We start from the raw sequence: 19,856 nt of genomic DNA, 5'->3' as shown, positions 1-19,856 counted from the left end.
TAGTAATGATACGGTATGAATCGAGTCGTTCACACTCTATGATATGCAAAATTAAATTGGCAAGTTGGTTTTGGATTTAGATCAGCACACTGCAAAAATAATTTATTTTTCTATTGTCAAATTGCTATTGGTGATTTGTAGGTGCTTACGGTAATGAACCTGTTGGCACACACGTTTCACATTTCGAATATACTTGATGCGTTTTATCACTAGGGCTGATAACATGCTTTTGTAGGTATTTCTAAAGCACGGGTGGACTCAACTTGATTTGTGCTTACTTAAAGGATGGAATTAGTTAGAGATTTTGGTGTGAGAGAAAATTAAGTAATATTAGAGGGACCAAGAATGGTTTTAATTTTCATCACAGATTTGCAAGCATGAGTTCTTTACATCGATCAAATTCCATAGGGCATATTCAGCAGCGTGGGTTTTTATATAGGAGTTTCAATGTGGAATTGGAATGGAAACAATTATATCCCCAGCGTTTTGATTTATTATGTCAAACAGCTTTGTTTCGATCTTTGAAACTGATATATGTTGACATTCTGTTTATTGCTTCATTTGAAACATATTTGGATCTGTGTTTTGAATAACGAGTATTCAGCACACTACACTCTGATTCGATCGACTGGGGAAAATAATTTCTTTCAGGGGTGGTTCAGTTCTAGTTTTTTTGTAGTAAATAATATTATTAAGGTTATAGCAGTCCTTACAAATATCGTCCTGGAGAAAATATTTATTGTTTTAAATTGCTTGAAGATTTCATAACAGTGAATGCGATGGTATTTTTTCGAATTTGATAAATAACTATTGAGATTTTTTTACTAAATTTGAAAAAAAAATCATCCCAAACGACCTACTTTAACTTTCCAATGACAATTTACGGCACAAGTTAGAAGGGAAAAACTTAAGTGCGGTTATGTCTCTGACATTACCAATCCATCTTTTTGTTCTCGTTTTCCATTTACCACAACTTTTTACTAATCATATTAAGACAAAAAAAATTCTACTACAACATAGGTATTTTCCAAGCAAATCGCTGTTAGAGCTTTCCAAATCTGAACACTAGACCATTACTACAGAATTAATAAAGTGTCCGAATACTATCAGGAATCAGGAATAGGTAGCGATTGGCTCAAATGGCAAGGTCCCCTATGTTGATCGGAGATTTGGCCCTGGCAATGATCTGCCTTATCATCATTTTCCTTATGGTAGGAATTGGGGAAGTGGTAAGGTTAGGGATAAGGAAAATAATGACACAGAATAATTAAAAAAGAGCATTTTGCACCCCCGAAGAATGCTGAATGATCTGCAGGTGCTACAATAGCAGGAATAAAACTTCCAACCCCCGGAGGGATTTGGAATTTTTATTTAAACAGTGAGAGGATATATCAACACCCTCGAGGGGATATTGAGGTGACAGAAGGACAACACCCCCGAAGAGGTATTGTTATTCACATATGGCTTAAACTATAGCTCTTTACCACACTGGGTTAGGATCAATACTATATCCTTGAGTTTCAGCTCTCTGTACATAGGTTCATCTATATATGAAGAACCAAAAATTCGGAGACGTAATTGCATGACTGCTGGGCAGTTACATATCAAATGATATGAAGTTCCGTAATCGAATTCACAAAGATCACATGAATTATACTCAGCACGCTGAATTGTAGCCATGTGATAATTGAGTTTGCAATGTCCAGTCAGACTAGAATATTGCAATTGAACTTGAAAAAATGCACCAAATTCTTTGACATCTACGGACTCATAACCTGCAGAAAAGTTTTTATTTGAACGTAAGTTTGCAAGCTACGTCAATGGTTCGCATGTTCGGATGCAGCCCAATCTTGTGCTTTATCGAACTTGTTGAAAGTTATTATCAATTGTTTAGTTGCTTTTTTGACATTTCTTTTTAAATCGAATAATTGATAAAACAAGCAAATATTTTGTTAATTTGCCAATCGAGTGATTTACCGAGCAAAAAGTTAAACTGAGTACTTCACGAGAATGAATTATATTTAGTGTATTATATTTAGCGTATTTATTCTTGCCTATCAGCTAGTCCTAAAGAAACAAATCTCGACTAACTGAATCTACATTTGACCAAATAATAGAAAGACGAAATGACTACACTCAACGAAAACTCCTGATTCCATCAAAAGTTTTATTCAACACTTACTCTAATGAGAATAAATAGGTTACATACAATTTGGTTTCGGATTGACATTCTTAGACCTAACACTGGTTGTCCGACAGTTGCGTGGCAATCTAATTTTTCACACCAACTGACTGTGAAACTTGACAAACTTTTCCGCCTTTGTGGTTTTGATTTTTGTTCCAAACAGTATGAACAGACTCAGCATTGCCACGAAGACGTAAACGAAGAAAGCTGAAACACAAAACGGGCGGTGATTATTTCGCATTTGTATGTGCGCTTTTATTCTACTATAGTAATTTTTGAATAAGGAACACTTACCGGTAGTCAACATCCACACGTGGAAGGGCATTCCTCGGTCGATGTTGTGTGCTAGATAGGATACCCAGTCGAAGCAGATGGCGATCGTGAACGGAATAATAAAGTATCGGTTTTCCTGGAAAACATAAGTCGAGATAATTATTATCATGTATGTAGCTGAAATCATAGAGCATAAAACGTGCCCTAATAGAGATTATCAAGGGCACAAGATCCAACTTTAGTAAGTCAATAAATTTGCATTTCGACTTCTTCCCATCAGTATCTGGTACTGACTTAGTACATATCAGTGAAAAATTTTCAATGCATCAGCGATATATAGTTTAAAGCGGTTATAGAGTGAAGAGCCCCGCTTTCTATTATCACCATACCCATTTGAAGCCTAGAGTAACGTTCACCATCTTTGAACGACGCATTGGTTCAAGTGACAGGACGATAATATGGGCATTTGATTCGTACTTTCGTTCGCTCGAACAGAAATATTTCATCATTCTTAGGTCATTTTTGTTATTATATTGGCACTTCGGACCAAAGCATGTCGATGCCAATTCATACGCACTCAATCGATTGTAGGCCGCCTAAATAAATAAATAAATATTGAAATAGTGAGATTCTCACCCTCATAGAGCCAAAATAGTCTCTTTACTCTATTTCTTTGTACCCAGCAGCAATTACAGCATGATCAGTTCGTTTGTTATAATCTGATTTTTTTTTCTTTTTATCAGTGAGAGAATCGACAGCTTGATCAATTGTATTTCAAATTACAAGTTCATTGAAACCATTGCCTTTTTGAGGGCTAATAGATATGGTCTGGTTCGGGTATTTGGATCCGAAATCCAGACTTGAACCGAACTCGACTACTTTCAGGTCGGGTTCGGATTTTATAAATTCTTCTCGCGTGCGGGTCGGGTTATGGGTTTTCAAATTTCAATTAATCGTGTTTCAATTTTCGAAATTTTAGACTTTCGGGTTCGGGTTGGGTATCTTTGAATCGCTAGAATTCATCATATTTTGTGATGCCAAAATATTGTATTCCCTTTATACATATGTATAAAATTTCTTCGCTATACATTCGCATACTGTTAGAACTAATTAATTTTTAACCGGACACCCATAAGAGGGCAATATGTTTTACATTTCTTCTAAAATACATGTGTAAAATTCGCTCAAACTTTAAAGATTTTTGCCCGAGGCCCTGAGGGCCGAGTTTTATATTCCAATCGACTCAGCTCGACAATTTGGACAATATTTGCGTGTTTTTTTATAGAGAACTAATCTTCAAAAGAGACCATTACCGACTTGACCGTGGTACTGTCCAATTCTTACTGCAGCTCTTTCTCCAGCAAGCCGACCGACTAAACCTAAACCTCTTGTATTTCCGCACCCTCACAGGACCACCGTTGGGTATTACCACTGAAAACAGACATACAAGTAAAGTTTTCAATGTGTGTAAGAAATAAAACTGTCGTTTTGAAATGCCACAAGCATGCACAAACTTGCCACTAGTCGAAGCTACGATCGGCCTGCAAATGTTATGCGAGCGTTGCGTGCAAACTTGGATACAATGGTGATGCATGCATGCAAATCTGTATGCGATGGTGATGTTCAACGTATTTTTTCTTTTTATTGTATTTTTCCCACCCACGCACAGTTCGCTTGAATACCGGTCCACCGGCATCTGCCGCCGCCAACGTTGGAACCCGTAAAGACGATAATCGATTCAGAAAATACCTAACTTTAGTGTTGCCAACTTAATGCTCGTATCTCCGCTGCGCTCCGACATAATTAGTGTTACTAGTCTTACTGCTTCCATTGAATCAGGTCGCTATTGACTCTCATCTCTTCACAGCAACCGTCGGAAGATTTTTCACCGACTTGAAACTACCAGTTCGCATTTGCTAACATGATGCTCGCTTCTCCGTTTTCGATGAAACTTTGACCGCATTAGTGTGGCTGTCATTAGCTCCCAGCTTCACTTGAGCCCATTGCCCCCTCTGTATACTTTCAGCCAGTTTGCTGGCAAGCCCTCACGGGGTAGTCGCTCCACACACAACCGGCGTCCGCGCTGCAGTGAACCGATTTGGAGGATCCAAAAAACCTGGCACGCGTCCCCTCACGGATACACTCGAAGGGTTTATAACCGACTTGAATATCAATTTGAGTGCCACCGAATTTATGGAATATTTAAGTAATACAAATCTGCATGTACTTAAGATCGCCAACGATCTAGTACAGAAAAGATGTAAGATGTAACTCTCTGCTCTGACGGAATCACACACGAATTGGCTAACTGGCTCGTACCCAACGAGCGCGAGCCGTCGTTATCCAATCATAAGCACATCGTCTTTGATCCTTTAAACGTGTCGCTAGATATCGTCACATATTGTAATCCCAAATCTACGAACTGGCAACTCTACGAAGAAGGTTTGGCGACTAGGTTTCATGGGCATTTTCCAACGATTGAATCTCCAGGAGACTTGGATGAAGTCGAGGATAAAACAAACTCTTCCATAGTAGCAGCATACCAAGAGGCTTGTGCGATTCGAGTTATGCGTGCTTCTAGAGGAACCCTTCGGTGGAATACCGAACTTGTTTGACTCAAAAAGTTATGTAGAAGTACTGTATCGTACAACACGTGCAACAGAGTCGGGGAATGAATCCCGAGAAAAGCCCAACGTAATTGTCATTCTTCTCTTTCCTGTCCGTTTCGTCGATCAGTGTTCGGAACTGAATGTAGCTTTACAAAATCCTGCAGAGGTACTTAGCAACTCTCCTGCTATGCAGCGAATGGGCGATTGCTTCCCAGCTGTTGAAAGCATTCTTCGCGTCTAAGGTTCTCTGTTCTTTGTTGTGCTGGCTCCGCAGTTTCCACATCCGTTCGGATGTTATCCCCAGTAGACCTTCAGTTTCGGCAGCCGAACTGCATGTTGCACAGACCGTTCATATTTTGCTTGTACATGGTAAACCTGTTCAGGGTTATTCTCGCTAACAGTTTTCCGACCAAATCAAACAGACGTAGTGGCTTAAACGGTCTATAAAATTTTCAAGAGATTTTGCCGGCTTCGGCAGCAGCACCAGCTTCTGTCGCTTCCAGTTATCGGGGTAGCTAATTTCATCGAAGCATTTCTGCGGTGTATTCCTGATCATATCTGGGTTCTTCTGTATCGCCGTTTTCAGTACTTCCGTCTACGGTGTGGTCATGGGGGCTTCTTCACTTTCATGGCTTTCGCCACCTCGATTAGCTCTTCGTCGGTTATTCGGGTTTCTTCTTCATAATAATTCTCCTCACTGTACGGTGAAAGCGGCCGAATCGTTGGTTCATGCTGCGGTAACAGCCCTTCGATTATAACCTTCATCTTCTCCGGGCACCTTACCTGTGCTTCAGCTGTGTCTTTTATCTTCGCCATGACAACTCTGTAGGTGTCTCCCCAAGGTTTCGCGTTGGATTTGTGGCGAAGCTACACAAGTTAGGCTTTGTTCTTGATTGGTTTGTTGAGACCGGTTCTTGTAGTTCTGTTAACCAAATTTCGTTCCTTTCTTTCGGTGTCATTGCGAGCTCGGAGGCGACATACATGTAGATCGGAAATTGTCATATTCCTCCAGATTTCTGAGCGGTGACCGTTTATCGCACGCCGTTGTTAGTGATGCAGTCAACTCGTTCGCACGTAGGTTCAAAAGGATGCCCTTGAATCTAGGTGCTTCGACGAACACGTCCTTGCCCGACGTTTCAGGCCTTTCTGATTCTTGGGCATATGATCTTATGATTGTTACAACCGAATCGACAATTGGAAGTTTTGTATCCGGGAAACATTTCAGTTCTACTTTAAAGAGGATATGAATACTTCAAGCATATTTTGGAAAAAAAGTTCTTTCTTGTAGCCTTGCAACAGGATAGATCTCAAATAATTGTAAAATTCATTCCTAAAGGTTACTTGGCAAAGAGGAAAGGAAGGAAGCAATGAGCTTTAAACCGATCAGTCTGATCTGCTTTCTTCTCAAATCAGTAGAACGTTTAATCGACCACTATATTTGGGATGTTAGCTTGAGCGAGCATCCGCTGCATGCAATGCAATATGCATATAAGCGGGGAATGACTAATACTACCCTGTTACACAATGCTGTCAACAACATTGAAAAGTTATTCGCAAAGGCATTCAAGTTCAGGAGTTTTTCTTGGTGCTTTTGACAACATGTCTTTCGAATCAATGTTGGAAGCAGCACGAGGCCATGGAGTTCCTTTATATATCACGAACTGGATACACGCAATGCTTAGCAACCGTCATCTGTACTCATCGTTAACACAAGTAGAGGTAAGGAAAATGAGTGTCTGCAGCTGGTGGTCTAAATTGGTCAGCTAACATCGATTTCAGAATCAAGAGAGCTTGCATGAGCTTCGGCTAATGTGTACGGGCTTTCGGTAATCTTGGGGACTCAAACCCAAGTTTATTCAGTGGATCTACACAACTATTGTTAGAAAAATACTGGCATACGGGTACCTTGTGTGGTGCCAGAAGGGAGAAGTCATGACAATGCAATCAAAGTTAAACCATCTTCAGATGATGCTCTCGATAACACCAACTGCTGCTCTAGATGCACTCTTGAAAATAAAACCACTACATGTATTGCTGAAATAAGAAGCACTTTCTTGTGCATACCGTCTTAAGTTTATTAAGCTCTGGAACAGTAATCGAATAAATCGTGTAACTAGTTACACAAGACCTTACACTTACATATAGTTTTCCTTTAAAAAATTTCAAATAATTCTTTCTCGCGAGGAATGGCTGTTTGGTAACAACTTGAACAATACACACTTAAAATCCATTACCTACCAGTAGGTAATTTTAATTTGCTGTCCTTATTTCACTGCCGGAAAAAAGGGAATGATTTTTTTACTCAAAATTAATGGGATGAAGTTTAGTCGGCTTTGGGGAATATTTAATTATTTTTGGGTAAATTTGGACTCACTCTCTTTCGTTTTTAGTTGGAGGAAGTAGGATGCACAGATTTAAGATTACTTACTGCTAGGTAATGTAAGTTTTCTGTGTACGTAGTATGTTGTACTGACGGTTCTTTTTTGGAAGGCCGAGCCGGCGCCGGTGTCTATTGTCGTGAAGTGAGATTAAACCAATCAAATTCGCTTGGTAGACACTGTACCGTATTCCAAGCAAAAATCTTCGCGATTATGTGTGTCTTCTTGAGAGAATTTGCGGTGAATGATATTATTTTCGCTCTGATAGTCAGGCAGCCCTAATAGCACTTAGCTCGGCATATTCGAGATCGTAATTAGTAATCGCATGTCGAACTCAAATCGAAGAACTTAGCATTTCACATGCTATCATACTTTTATGGGTACCTGGTCTTTCCAGTATGACTACAAATGAATGGGTTAGAGCAGGCGCTGCGACCGACTTCGTTCGTCTAAACCGACACGCCAATTTGCGTTTAAAAAAACTTCTCTGCTGGATGCGTTTTGTTGGATTTTTCAAAGCACAATTGCAGCATTCTAGTCAGGGCACTGACAGGACAGGACTTAATGATCACATGGCTACTATTCAGCGTGCTGAGTTTTATCCGTGTGATCTTTGTGAATCCGATTACGGAGTTTCATATCGTATGATATATAATTGCTCTGCAGTAATGCAATTACTTATCCAGTTTTTTCGTTCTCCAAACTTAAATGAACCTATGTACAGGGGGCTAAAATTCAACGATATGGTATTGTTCTTCAACAGTATGGTAATGAGCTATAGGCTTTATCAGTAGAGTTCATTATACCTGCTAAAGTGAAGAATTTAAGCTGTTTATTGTTTTCTGTAACCATTTTCCATTTCCCTATCTTTTTTACACCTCCCTTTCCCTTCCCATCAGGAAAGTAACGAGACGACACGACAAGGCACAAATCTTCGAATAACCTGGGGAACGTGCCGATCGAATACATATATTACAATTCCTGATTCTTGATTCCCAATATTTGCCCTTAAATGCTCAATGTTGTTTTAAAACAACATTGCGAAAATCGTCTCAAACTTATCAAAGGAACGTATTGAAGTTAAGAGAGAATTTTCATAAAATTTGGAATAAAAATGATTTGCGCCTTTAAGGGTTAGGGGCGCGTCTGGTGTCAAGTGCTCAAACCGAAAGTAATTTTGAAGGTAAGGCAATAATGGACCCCTTGTATAATGTTCAGATGCATTCATTATGTGAGAAAAAAAGTATTTTTCAGTCACGTAGAGCCACACATACGAGCGTTCCAAGAGTAACGGGTGTTCAATAAAAAATGAAAATTATTTCAATACCTTTCTGTTATTAAAGAGCGTAATTTTTTTTCTTTCCGAGAGAATTGCTATCTGGACTTCCTAAAAATGGGTGGCATATTTCTTTTTGCCTGGGTGCTGTAAGTTCAATCGAAGATGGTGTCGAAACAGCAAGCACTGCGCGAGCGTGTTGTACGGTTTTACGAAACGCATGGTCATACTTTTTTTCTCACATAATGAATGTATCTTAACATTATACAAGTGGTCCATTATTGCCTTGCCTTCAAAATTACTTTCGGTTTGAGCACTTGACACCAGACGCTCCCCTTAACCCTTAAAGGCGCATATCAATTTTTTTCCAAATTTTATGAAAATTCTCTCGCGCCCGTGAGTACAGTTTACCGGATCCTGGCATCCCTGAACGTGAAGCGGAAGGCCGCTAGCGGCCGTCCGGCGAAGATAATGACGAAGAAGAAGTTTAAAAGCGTTTAAAAAGCTGTTCGACAACAAGGACGAAACGAATTTGCGCGACGCCGGCCGAAAATATCACTGCTCCAATACCTTGATTCACCGAACCCTCAATATGGAGGACATCATCTGTCGGAAGAAGACTCGGTCCCCCGAGTACGCGGACGAGCAGATAGCGATCGTGAAATCGCAGTGCCAGTGAATGACGAAGAACTACCGCGGGACGTCGTTCGTGCTGGACGACGAAAGTTCCTTTCCGCTCTCGAAGACAATGACATTCCAGGAAATGAAAGCTACTATTCCAGCGACAAGTCGGCCACACCCCCTGAAGTAAAATATAAGTTTAAGCATAAATTTGAAAAAAAAAGTTATGCTATACACCGCCATATCGGACAGAGGGATTTCAAAGTCGTGGGTCAAGCCGAGCGGTCTGGTCATCAATCAACAAGTGTACCAGGAGTGTCTTGAGAAAATTCTTCTGTCGTTCTTAAAAGAGCATCATGCGGATGGGAAGTACGTCTTCTGGCTGGACACGGCGTCTTCCCATTACGTCAAACAGACGCTGGAGTGTTTTGAGCAGAAAAAGATACCGTACGTGCCGAAAGAGAGGAATCCGACCAAATTTCCCCAGTGCTGTCCCATTGAGAAATTTTTCGGGTCCCTCAGTGCCCAAAAATAATTGGCGGGCCAAGGATACGAAGCAGCCCTAGTAACAATAGAGGTTTTACGGCACTCTTGAAGCCCTTCTTAAAACTTAGAATGTACTTGCAGTATGCTATAAAACTAGAAATGCTACTTGGGAGTTGTCCACCAGGATCCGAAATTGTATCAAGAAGATGGACGTCAGTGCCGTCCAGCGCTCTTGTGAGAGTATCGGGACTAATTTGCGTCATACGGCTGACCAGGGTCCCTTTTCCAATATTCATTGACGTTTTTTTTTTGAAGAATAAACATTGTTCGCACCGCCAACTAGCCCTGGACTCCCCCAACTTACATAATTAAGAACCCTGAGATTCAGCGAACCCTCACTTCAATTGACAATAATTGTAGACAATTCTGATTTATGTGGTTTTGACGAGTACCCACTCATAACTTAAAATTATCTCCAAAATTAATGCCCTTCGGCTATTAAATGTTTGGAAATTACTTCGAACGAAGTTTGAAACAGGGATGTCTGTTCGACGTGGTTCTATGAATCTTCCACTCTCTCAGAAATGTGTGCTACCACTGATCACAGATTCACAATTTGGCTCCACCGGAATATTTTTTTTCTATTTAAGCAGCGGTCCAGAACACAACACATTTGCTAGTTTCAACAGAAGCTACATAATTCGTTCCGTTTCGGAACTGGCTAAGATTATTAACGTACCTTATGTATTCCATAAATCAGCATCCCGACGGCTATCAGAATCAGCACATCTCCAACGTAGTCGACGGCCGAGCAGCTTACCAACTCCAGCACTTGAATGAGTAAAATAATTTATCCATTAGATCGCGCATTCGAAATAAAAACAAAACGCCCAAACAAAACAATCTTACAATCCTTCGGCAGCTCGGAATGGTTCGGATCGTCATCCACTAGCTGTGTGTAGCCGGAGATGCTCAACGAAATCAGCTCCAGCAGCCCGGCCAGCACCCCGATGAAGTACCCGTGAAACTTAATATCCGCACAGCATCCCATATTTTGGATTTTCCAACGTAATTCCCAAAAACTAAAATAAACTCCGGAAAAGATCCTTCCGCGGACAAAGATTGAACAAGACTAACCATTTGCGTGTTAATTCACCCATTTTCTCGCCCGGAGGCTGCGGCTATTCGTTGCACTCGGAAATGAACAGAAACCTATCCAGAAAACAGAGCAAAAGAAAGAAGGAAGTGCAGTTTAATAGTAATAACAAAAAAAAATGTGCAGAGGGAAAATCCTAAAATTGCAGCTGGTGCTTGTGGTGGCTGAGGGTAATGTGGTTCTACGACGGTGATGATGACGATGATGATGGTTATAACGCTGCCGATCCGCCTTGACACTACATACTTTCGTTCTGTGTTTTCTTTTGGCAGTTGGTTCTTTTCGGTCCCGACAAAGGATCGATCTTGTGGCTCGTGCATAAAGCTGTGAACCTTTTTACGATCACGTCTCCATCGCCGCTACGGGTACGACGGTACGTGTTGGGCCGTTCCAAAGGACGTCTTAGCATAATTTATCAAAACATAAATAAAACGAGCCTCTAGACCAATCAGCCTTTCGGAAATTCTCAGCCAAGTTTCCCGTCGGTTAGCCGAATTTATTGGACCCACCGACTGGCGACGGGCTTATCTCGGGTTTACCTGGGATGATTCGATTATTGTGTAGGACACATTTACACCGGGCCGAACGATGGCTGGCGTCGGCAGGGCGAGCGGCGTAAATTGCATGCGCACACCACGGGCTGCAAATTTGAGAACGGGGCACAAAGCCGAGGAAAGCATGTGTAAATTTTATGAATGAGTTCATCAGAAGAGCTCAGAGTCGAAAGATAACAATGGGTTTTTGGATGAAAGCAAATTAGGGAACTTGGGACGGGGAAACCAGCTGCTTTCATATCGGTTTGTGTAGGGAGATGAAGACTAAGTGCTCCTTGAAAAGTTATTGTTCCGGGTTATTTCGAGCATGAAATGATTCCCATTGCGTTTCGAGCAGGAAGTAGGAATGTTGTGTTTGGATTTTAACATTATCTACGATCAAAGTTTGAATGGTTTGGTCTTTTGAAGCTAATTTTAGCACCTGGAAGCTGTAGCTGGTTATTTGAATATGCGGAGTAAACGGCAACGGACGAAGATGTTAATAATGTTTTCGAATATGTGGTTAGCGCCACCGTTCCGTCAGCCGCCAAGGCTATTAGAAATAAATAAATATTCATATTTTTAACAAAAGGTGCAACATTGTTGCACGGTAAAGTCGTCGACAGGAGAGAAGGTTGTTCTTTTTCTACAGTGGTACACATTCGTGTAGCTGCGTATGGAAAAAATTAACTTCTCGAATTAGTATCTGAGCTGCTCCAAATTGTGAGATGGGCATTTGCATCCCTGCCGATGATGGAATTTTCACTAAAGCTTCGGATTTCGCAGGCGATATGTAGATGCGCAGAAACGGTTCAACTTCTATTTTCTTGATCTTGCGTCTTGTCACTATTTTCAGTTCTATTTCTATAGCATCATGCTAATACGAGTCTTTGATATATTATATTTATATGAAACTATTTTCAAGGCTGGCTCTGGCCAGCCAGGAAAAATTCTTGGTAATCAATAGGATTAAAATATATATTTCAATGATTTAATCAACTAAAGGAAACAGTCCAGGATTTAATCTATTAAAGAAAGTTGTCTACAAATCGAAAGAAAATCACTTAACACTGATTACTAGTATCTTCTAATTTAAGTAGAATTTGTTGAATATATCCCTCAAAATAACTAACCACTACAATTTTTCCACAATTTCCACAAAGATTGCAAGATGTTCGACTACTTGAACAAAGCTGTAGTGTGTCTGTTTGATTACGGGTTCATTTTACCACAATTTGAGAAACAGTTTCAATTAAAGCTGTTGCACTTAACGCATCAGAGCCCTACTGATAACGAAGACGTAAACGTCTTTCGAAAATGTGATGATCAGAGTACAATTCCGAAAGCACTCGAGTTGAGTGTATAGAAAAGCATAAGCATAAGAGATCGCCCGTAGTTGCTACTCCGTTATTGACCAGAACCAAATTAGGTTGCAAAATGTTGATTGGAACAACATGCTTGGGAATAACATGATGAGCCACATTGTACAATCTATTCTGATCCCTGCATGCTGATCAATACCGACGCCGGCCACGTCCGAATGCAGATCTTCTGGGAAAGGAAGGAATGTTAGTCCGATACATGTTGCTACTAGAGACCGAGGAATCCTCTGCATCTCCACATGTATCACGGGAAGGGGAGAGTTGTTTGTAATTGTGCCAATAGCGTTATCATGTAATAATTGCTCTGGGCAGCCGGCTGCCGAGAATTTGGGAAATTTATCATTTGTTGTATTAATACGATTAGCAAAATAAGCAACTTGAACTCCGGATAGCCGACTATAAGAAGCACTGCTTATATTTTTTAATAATATTCAATCACGCGACGAATTTTTTCGTAGTTTCTATCGTGTCGGTGCTGATTTTACCCGGCGATCGTTTGAATAAAATGAGGAATCTTATACAGAAGGTTCATCAGACTCTTCCATAGGTGTCGCGAAGTTGGTGGTTTGGAAGGAAATAGGGTTTAGGTTTCGCTCCAAGCAAGCGATGCGACTTGTAAAGCATAGTTTATTAGTTTATAGTTCAATTAGTTTTCGAGAACACGACCGCTCGAAAAATAAGATCTTGTTTAGTTTTTTGTTCTTTTAAAATCTGGGTAGCAGGCTACCGAGAGTATTCTATGTTTTCTAAACAAAAGCAATTTCAACTCCACACAGCCGATCGTGGGTGTATTGCCCAGACTATTATTACTATTTATTGCGACATTATTTAGACTAACTTCGCGATTCCTTCTCTACGATATATTTTTTGGGTTGCAAACTACCGAGTGATAACACGTTATACAGAAAAAGACTTATGATAGCTCTAGATGTTATGAATCAACGAAAGTGTTTCCTATTTCTAATATCGGATTGTTTGTATACACGTTTACACGTATACGAACGATTATATCGAACATTGAAGGGAAATACAGAGGATCGTTAACCTGATGGACGGGCTTGTTACCAATAACGGAACTAGAAATTAGATTCATTAAAACAGACGCGGCGAATTTTCCGTACGTATTGATCCGCGATCATCGATACTAGTCAAATTAAAGTCTTATTGGAGCTGATTTCCGAACAACTTTTACGGTATTGCTTTCTCGGCTAGATCTGTTGGCACACTCTCATTCTACTACTATCGGCAGAAGGCTGATAGCTCCCAGTCGTCGCCGGTCTAAGGACCAAATGTCATCAATAGACTTAGACTCGCCTGGAGGCATGATATAGAATTGAAAACTAACCAATGAAAATGACAGCAAAGCACTTATTCTTCGTGCTAACATAACTGAAGGTAATTGCCCCGAACCCTCTCGTGAATTGTCAATTCTCAAACCTGATACATAATTGAAGTCATCATTCCACTCAAATAAGGTCATGTGTTTTCCCTAAGCACATTGAATGCTCTGTGGATCAGTTCCCCCGTTGGTAAAACAAACCCTAAACAAACATAGAAATTAGTTTGACGACCGGCAGATACGTGTTCCCTTACAGCGCCATCACATCAACGGACACCCAAAATTTACATGTGACAAAATATCTTCAATCCCGAATATAAAAGATTCAAAACCTCTACTCATTTGCAATAAAATAAGAAAGTAAAAAAACAGTTGAATATCCAAGGCGGCTCATTTTCAAAGATAGCACCGTCGATGAATCACTAAATAAAAATAGGTGACAAGGGACGCGGACGAAATTAGATGAGTACCGACCGGCTGGTTTGCCACCTATTTTTCGGGCGAAGAATTTTGGGGCGACACCTGGTACTCGCTAGACGCTGGTGAAACGCCAACTATTTGAATATGTTTGCCATATTTTTTCACTTTTCGGATCGAATTTATTATATTTTTCACTATTTTTACAATGTACACTGTGTTTCTAGACATTTTCTGTGCACTTTTATTGTCCTTGCATCGGGAATCGACGGCCCGTAATTCGAGGAAAAGATATTTTTTTCATTTGCCGGAATTCGATTTTCACACACTGTCACCATTCGCGTCTGTCGAAAATATGCCAAAAAATGCTTTTATAAGCCACTTCACTTTGTATAGTCCTTAAATTGCACCGTTATTCACACTTTCGATAACCGGGAGGCAGTAAACTGTGCCGAAAATGATGAAAATTAACCGACTCGAAGGGAGCTCTACGAGAGTCAACCGCTCGCGACGAAGATACACACACTCCTCCACTCGAGTTGAGTGTATAGAAAAGATAGAAGAAGTGCTCTTGAGTCGATTTCAATTGATTTATTCGTTTTTCTCTCTTTTCTCCGTGATTTTTATCATCTTTCTTATTTTATTTCGATCAAAAATAAAACGAAAGACTGTCACATACTGAAAACATGAAATCAAAATAATAAACCCATAAATGAATTATAGATTCAACCAGTTACAACATTTTAGTCGCTCTCCGTGATAGCCTACTGATGTCTGTTCACTGTATCGTCACGTCGTATTCAAACTTACATAGTGAACGCGACTAAAATGCTGCTGCTGATTGCAACATTAAGTTTATTATGATTGACTAATATGGCTTAACATCAATTGACATCCGATAGAAAGTAAAGATAAAATCACGACAGTTAGTCCAATGCCTACTGTGTACGTTTTTGCATATCAGCAAGTTTAGTAGTATACGAGTGTATATAATTCGTGGATACAGGACATCTGGTGTTTATACTAAGCACACAGTGCACTAACTCTTACACATTAAATTTGCGTATAATTTAACTAAATTTATTCTGGCCGATATCTAGCATCTGAGTTTTGTTAAACGTGGCAATCATTTCTCATTTTTGAATAGTTTTTGTTACCAGTTTTCCCTAAAACTTTTTGAAGTAGAATACTTCTAACGTTTCAATATGGGGTCCCGTTTCAAAAATTTCAGTTGTGAAATTTTCCCAGATTTGAAATGCGAATATCTTCCGTTCTACTGGACGAAATCGCAATATTTTTGCACTATCTGATCGGAAATTTGTGCACGTATTTCGTATTAAATTTCGGAATTACTGCGACTACTATAAATAAACCAAAACAAGGATTTTCAGAAAACAGCGAGGAAAATGCGCAATTTGCCAGCATATCCCACGCAGAGCCGTCAAAAAGGAGCATGTAAGCGTTTCATTACATACGGGAATGTTATATATACAGGTCACGCGAGCTTGTTTTGTATCAGTGGGTGCTCGCTTACCACACGAGCAACATGCTCGTCCGGACGGTACAATGAGCGGTATCATGTTTGCGTTCCCGTACCAAGCGTCATCGCAAGGTTCTTCGTGATAAAATGCAGGGAATCACCAAATCCGCCATTCGGCGTCTGGCTCGTCGTGGTGGTGTAAAATGCATCTTCGATTTAATCTACGAATGATGATGGTGTGCAAGAAAATGTCATCCGAGATGCCGTGACCTACACTGAACACGCCAAGCGCAAAACGGCAATGAATGTCGTCTATACTCTGAAGCGGCAGGGACGCACTTTGTATGGATTTGAAAGTTGAAAAGGTAAAACTCACTTGTATCATTATAAAAAAGGCCCTTTTCAGGGCCACCAAAATCATTTCAAAGAATAAGTTTGTATTTTCTGTTTCATGGACTGTTTCTCCCTGGAGAGCAATTTATGTTAAACCCTAAATTATGATTTATTTCAGTACGCAAATTGCAAATATGGTTCAGAAACAAACTGGAGTGAAGTGGAAAACATTTTACCAAGGTGCCGTATTACATTACTCTCTTTACCCTGAGTGTTCGATAATCTCCGTAGTGGAAACACAATTTCAATTTTGTTCTTTATCAAAAATATGTGGTCGGCCAACAAAGGTGTGGAGCTACGAAGAACACATATTGAGGAAAACACAAAAAAGGATGAGCTTACATTGTGCTGTAGTCAGGTATAAAAACTCAGCATGCTGTTGCTCACGCTCAGTTCGTTTCCAGCATCAGCATACAGCAGTTCGTTTGCAGCATCGCCCGCAAAATTCAAACCGCCGTCCGTTTGCTGCTGTCAGAAGAGTTGGCCAAGCACGCCGTCTTCGATGAAACCAAAACTGTTACCATATACACCAGCACCAAGTAAATTTCGAACACTGCCCAAACAAAAGGCCCTTTTCAAGGCCATCAATTTATCGACAAAGAATGAAATTGAAGTTTTGTTATTACAAGCATCAGCTTGTCAAGAGCGTTGGATGGTAAGTGAGCCACTTGTGAACAATACCGTCGCTTTCACGAGAATGGCACAAAATCAAAAGTTATTTGTGATTTATAGACAGTTTAGTGTAATGATTCAATTTACACAAATCGAACGTTTTCTAACGTTTCGATGTAGGTGCTCCGTTTCAAAATTTTCGGCCAGAATGCTGCCTGTTTTTTCAAACGTGAAAATCTGCTGTTGTATTGAATGAAAACCTTGGATTTTTGCGCTGATTGGAAATAGTTGTGACTAATTCTGTAGAATGTACAATTACTGAAAATAACGGATTTTGTGAAAGCAGTGGTTGGTCCATACAATTCGATTCTAAGCGAGCCAGACTAGTTTTCGTTGGAAGGTCCACCTCTGACAATAGAAGTAAACTATTTTATTTTGAATTCAACTACAACTTCCTTGAAAACAGCACAGATAAAAAACTTTTGGGAAAAACGCGCAGACCTAAATTTTCCACTATAATGGAAACTGCCTGTACCCCGCCGCACAGCAGCAAGATTGATAGTAATTCAAGCCGGGAGGAAAGAGGTTGTAAGACAATGGAAAACGAAAATTTCATTTATATCTTACTGGAATATAATTGGCTGGTCCTGAAAAGAACTTGTTGGTTTGTGGTTTATTTTGGGTCACAATTTAGGCCTGCTCGATTGCTGATAGCTGTGAATTTCTCGCAGGGCGACAGTTTCTGTTCAGTAGTGATGAGGCTTCCTAACGCCAACCGTGACTGGGGTACTTTTACACGACCTTCGTTGCTTACTGTTTGCGGGGAGGCTTTCCTCTGGTGGACTTACGAGCGGTTTGTTTGGTACGGGCCATTTATCAACAAAGAATCGAATTGAAGTTTTGTTATTACAAGCATCCGAAAGTAGCTTGCCAAGAGCGTTCGATGGCAAGTGAGCTACTTGTGAACAATATCGTCGATTTCACGTATTTCACAAAAGAAAAAGTTATCATTTGTTTGTTTGTTTACAGTTTCGTGTTTACTAGGCGCATTCAAAAAATGTTTCAATTCTCAAACATTTTACCAAGGTGCCGTATTACATTACTCTTTTTACCCTGAGTGTTTGATAACCTCCGTATTGAAAACACAATTTCAATTTTGTTCTTTATCAAAAATATGTGGTCGACCAACGAAAGGGTGGAGCTACGAAAAACACATATTGAGGACAACACAAAAAAGGACGAGCTTACATTGTGCTGTAGTCAGGTATAAAAACTTAGCATGCTGTTGTTCACGATCAGTTCGTTTGCAGCATCAGCATGCAGCAGTTTGTTTGCAGCATCTCCCGCAAAATTCAAACCGTCGTCCGTTTGCTGCTGCTAGAAAGTTAGCCAATCACGCCGTCTTCGATGGCACCAAAACTATTACCATATACACCAGCTCCAAGTAAATTCCGAACACTGCCCAAACAAAAGGCCCTTTTCAGGGCCATCAATTTATCGACAAAGAATGAAATTGAAATTTAGTTATTACAAGCATCAGAAAGTGGCTTGCCAAGGGCGTTGGATGGTAAGTGAGCCACTTGTGAACAATACCGTCGCTTTCAAGTAGAATGGCACAAAATAAAAAAGTTATTTGTGTGATTTGTAGACAGGTTAGTGTAATGATTCAATTTACAAAAATCGAACGTTTTCTAACGTTTCGATATAGGTGCTCCGTTTCGGCCAGAATGTTGCCTGTTTTTCTAAAAGTGAAAATCTGCTATTGTACTGAATGAAAATCTTCGATTTTTGCGCTGATTGGAAATAGTTGTGACTAGTTGTGTAGAATGTTCAATTACTGAAAATAACAGATTTTGTGAAAGCAGTGGTTGGTCCATACAATTCGATTCAGAGCGAGCCAGACTAGTTTTCGTTGGAAGGTCCATCTCTGACAATAGAAATAAACTATTTTATTTTGAATTCAACTACAACTTCCTTGAAAACGCACAGCTAAAAAACTTTTGGGAAAAACGCGCAAACCTAAATTTTCCACTATAATAAAAACTAGTGCCCCCGCCGCACAGCATCATCAAGATTGATAGTAATTCAAGCCGGGTGGAAAGGGGGAGGGAGGTTGTAAGGCAATGGAAAATTTCATTTATAATAATAATACTTTATAATTGGCTGGTCCTGAAAAGAACTTGTTGGTTTGTGGTTTATTTTGGGTCACAATTTAGGCCCGCTCGATTTCTGATAGCTGTGAATTTTTCGCAGGGCGACTGTTTCTGTTCGGTAGCGATGAGGCTTCTTAACGCCAACCGTGACTGGGGCACTTTTACACGGCCTTCGTTGCCAACCAGCCCCCTGTCAAGGACGACGTCTCTGTACAGCCAGCATCACTGCCATGAAAGGCAAAACATTGATTTTGAACCGAAGGATTAGAAGCTGTATTTAGTTACAAAATGTCAATTAAATTAAATTATTAAATCATCCCACAAGATGCAAAACGTCGTGTGGAATGCTTGAATATCGAGCATAGTGCCGAACATAATTCTTTGTTTGGGGCTTTATAGCTATAACACCCCATACATGTCGGTCGCTGTCAAACTCCATATGATGGTATAGGGTTGCCAGGGGGCTGTTGCCAACTGCTTGCGGGGAGCCTTTCCTCCAGTGGACTTACGAGCGGTTTGTTTGGTACAGGCCATGTAGCGAAAAATGCTGATCTGCTACTTCT

General features: G+C 40.2%; 2 protein-coding genes across 2 annotated transcripts in view; one reads left to right on the top strand and one right to left on the bottom strand.

Annotated features, from left to right (window-relative positions):
- Nucleotides 1-19,856, top strand: part of LOC131693679 (ras-interacting protein RIP3-like) — a 103,055-nt gene that overhangs the window by 63,356 nt on the left and 19,843 nt on the right. The gene's annotated exons all lie outside the window — the stretch shown is intronic.
- On the bottom strand, nt 2,140-10,929 carry LOC131693685 (uncharacterized). The gene is made up of 4 exons (XM_058981723.1): nt 10,738-10,929; nt 10,568-10,659; nt 2,480-2,594; nt 2,140-2,392 (listed from the first exon to the last, which is right to left on the bottom strand). Exons 1-4 carry the CDS (start codon nt 10,877-10,879, stop codon nt 2,280-2,282), a joined length of 462 nt encoding a protein of 153 aa, XP_058837706.1. The 5' UTR covers nt 10,880-10,929; the 3' UTR covers nt 2,140-2,279.

The sequence above is a fragment of the Topomyia yanbarensis genome, chromosome 3 (genome assembly GCF_030247195.1).
Source record: "Topomyia yanbarensis strain Yona2022 chromosome 3, ASM3024719v1, whole genome shotgun sequence".
In the NCBI taxonomy this organism is placed as follows: Eukaryota; Metazoa; Arthropoda; class Insecta; order Diptera; family Culicidae; genus Topomyia; species Topomyia yanbarensis.
The sequence above is the reverse complement of the archived record's forward strand: the minus strand, read 5'-3'. Positions and strand labels throughout refer to the sequence as shown.